Below are 1,142 nucleotides of genomic sequence, written 5' to 3'. Positions count from 1 at the left end.
CGTGGGATGTCCCATGAGTCCCGTGGGAGTCCCGCCGCCTATTTAGTCCCGTCGATGGGACTAATGCTTAGTCCCAACTCCCGTCCATGACGGGAGATCCCAAGTCCCATGGTGGGAGTCCCGTGGGACTTGTCACACACTATCCAGGCCACAGGCCATCATCCTGCGAGCCAGGCTTTGGGATGCAACAACACGCCTCGAGATCTGACGTGGGTTGCTACAGATAGGCGTGGAGAGATTACGCGATTATCTCGAGATGCACCAGACTGAGCCTCTTCCTGAAATAGAACAAACTTGCCGGTCACAACCTTGAGGATATTAGTATTTCTGCCGTCTATATCCGTACTCAGCGATGGGTAAACGCGAGCGAGGAGCAAATCGAGACCCGAATTATGATTATGGAAGCTTTGTACAAGCTGTTGAACTACCTGAAATATCTAATATGGCTTTACATACATAATTTACGACAATCCTGAACAAGCAGTTTTATCGCAATTATAAATATCCTTAGGCAAGTACTGGCTTACAGCCTGGTGAATAGAATGCATCTCCATATCCATAGAGATACCGCTAGCTTCTCCATGACAAGTATCTGAATAGATATGTCAATAACTCTGGAAGCGACAGAGCCAGCCATTACTAGACTCGTATATTCGTCATATTGCACTAGTCCCGGAAGGCCCGGGAATTATTCTACTGGAAGATTGGGTGGGCCAATCCTGCAATTATTTCACAGCCATGATGCTGCAATCTCAAGCTCAAATTTTCTGATCAGAGGTAGACAATAATAGAGATGAGGATGAAGGAAGAACTTGGCATTGGTACAGTCATTCTCGATATCGCCTTCACCAACAAACATATGACAGTTGTTGTTCTGCCCCACTACCAAGACATTAGCGGGAGCAGTATATTGAGCCATCAGCACTTAAAATGAGGGCGATAGAGCCCTGTACATTTCCTTCCATACAAAACATTGAGAATACATTTCCTTCCTACGAAACGTTGAGAATACAATGTATGTTTGTACGGCATATCATTTACCTCAACCCTATAATGTATCCCGACTAGACCTGGGCATGGGCCGGCCCATGAATGGGTCGGTCGGCCCACGATTTGGCCCATTTGGCCCATTTAGCTCCCAA

At 46.7% G+C, this 1,142-nt stretch overlaps 1 protein-coding gene across 1 annotated transcript; it reads right to left on the bottom strand.

Moving 5' to 3' along the window:
* Positions 1-730: 730 nt before the first annotated feature.
* BDW70DRAFT_165416 (uncharacterized protein) lies at positions 731-974 on the bottom strand (the record flags this gene model as incomplete). The annotated part of the gene is made up of 2 exons (XM_073741746.1): positions 731-882; positions 968-974. The coding sequence occupies 2 exons, from the start codon at positions 972-974 to the stop codon at positions 731-733; spliced, it is 159 nt and encodes a 52-aa protein (XP_073590369.1).
* Positions 975-1,142: the final 168 nt, after the last annotated feature.

Source organism: Aspergillus foveolatus, assembly GCF_047715535.1.
Source record: "Aspergillus foveolatus strain CBS 279.81 unplaced genomic scaffold BDW70scaffold_408, whole genome shotgun sequence".
Lineage (NCBI taxonomy): Eukaryota > Fungi > Ascomycota > Eurotiomycetes > Eurotiales > Aspergillaceae > Aspergillus > Aspergillus foveolatus.
Note: the sequence above shows the minus strand (reverse complement) of the source record. Positions and strands in the feature narration are given on the sequence as shown.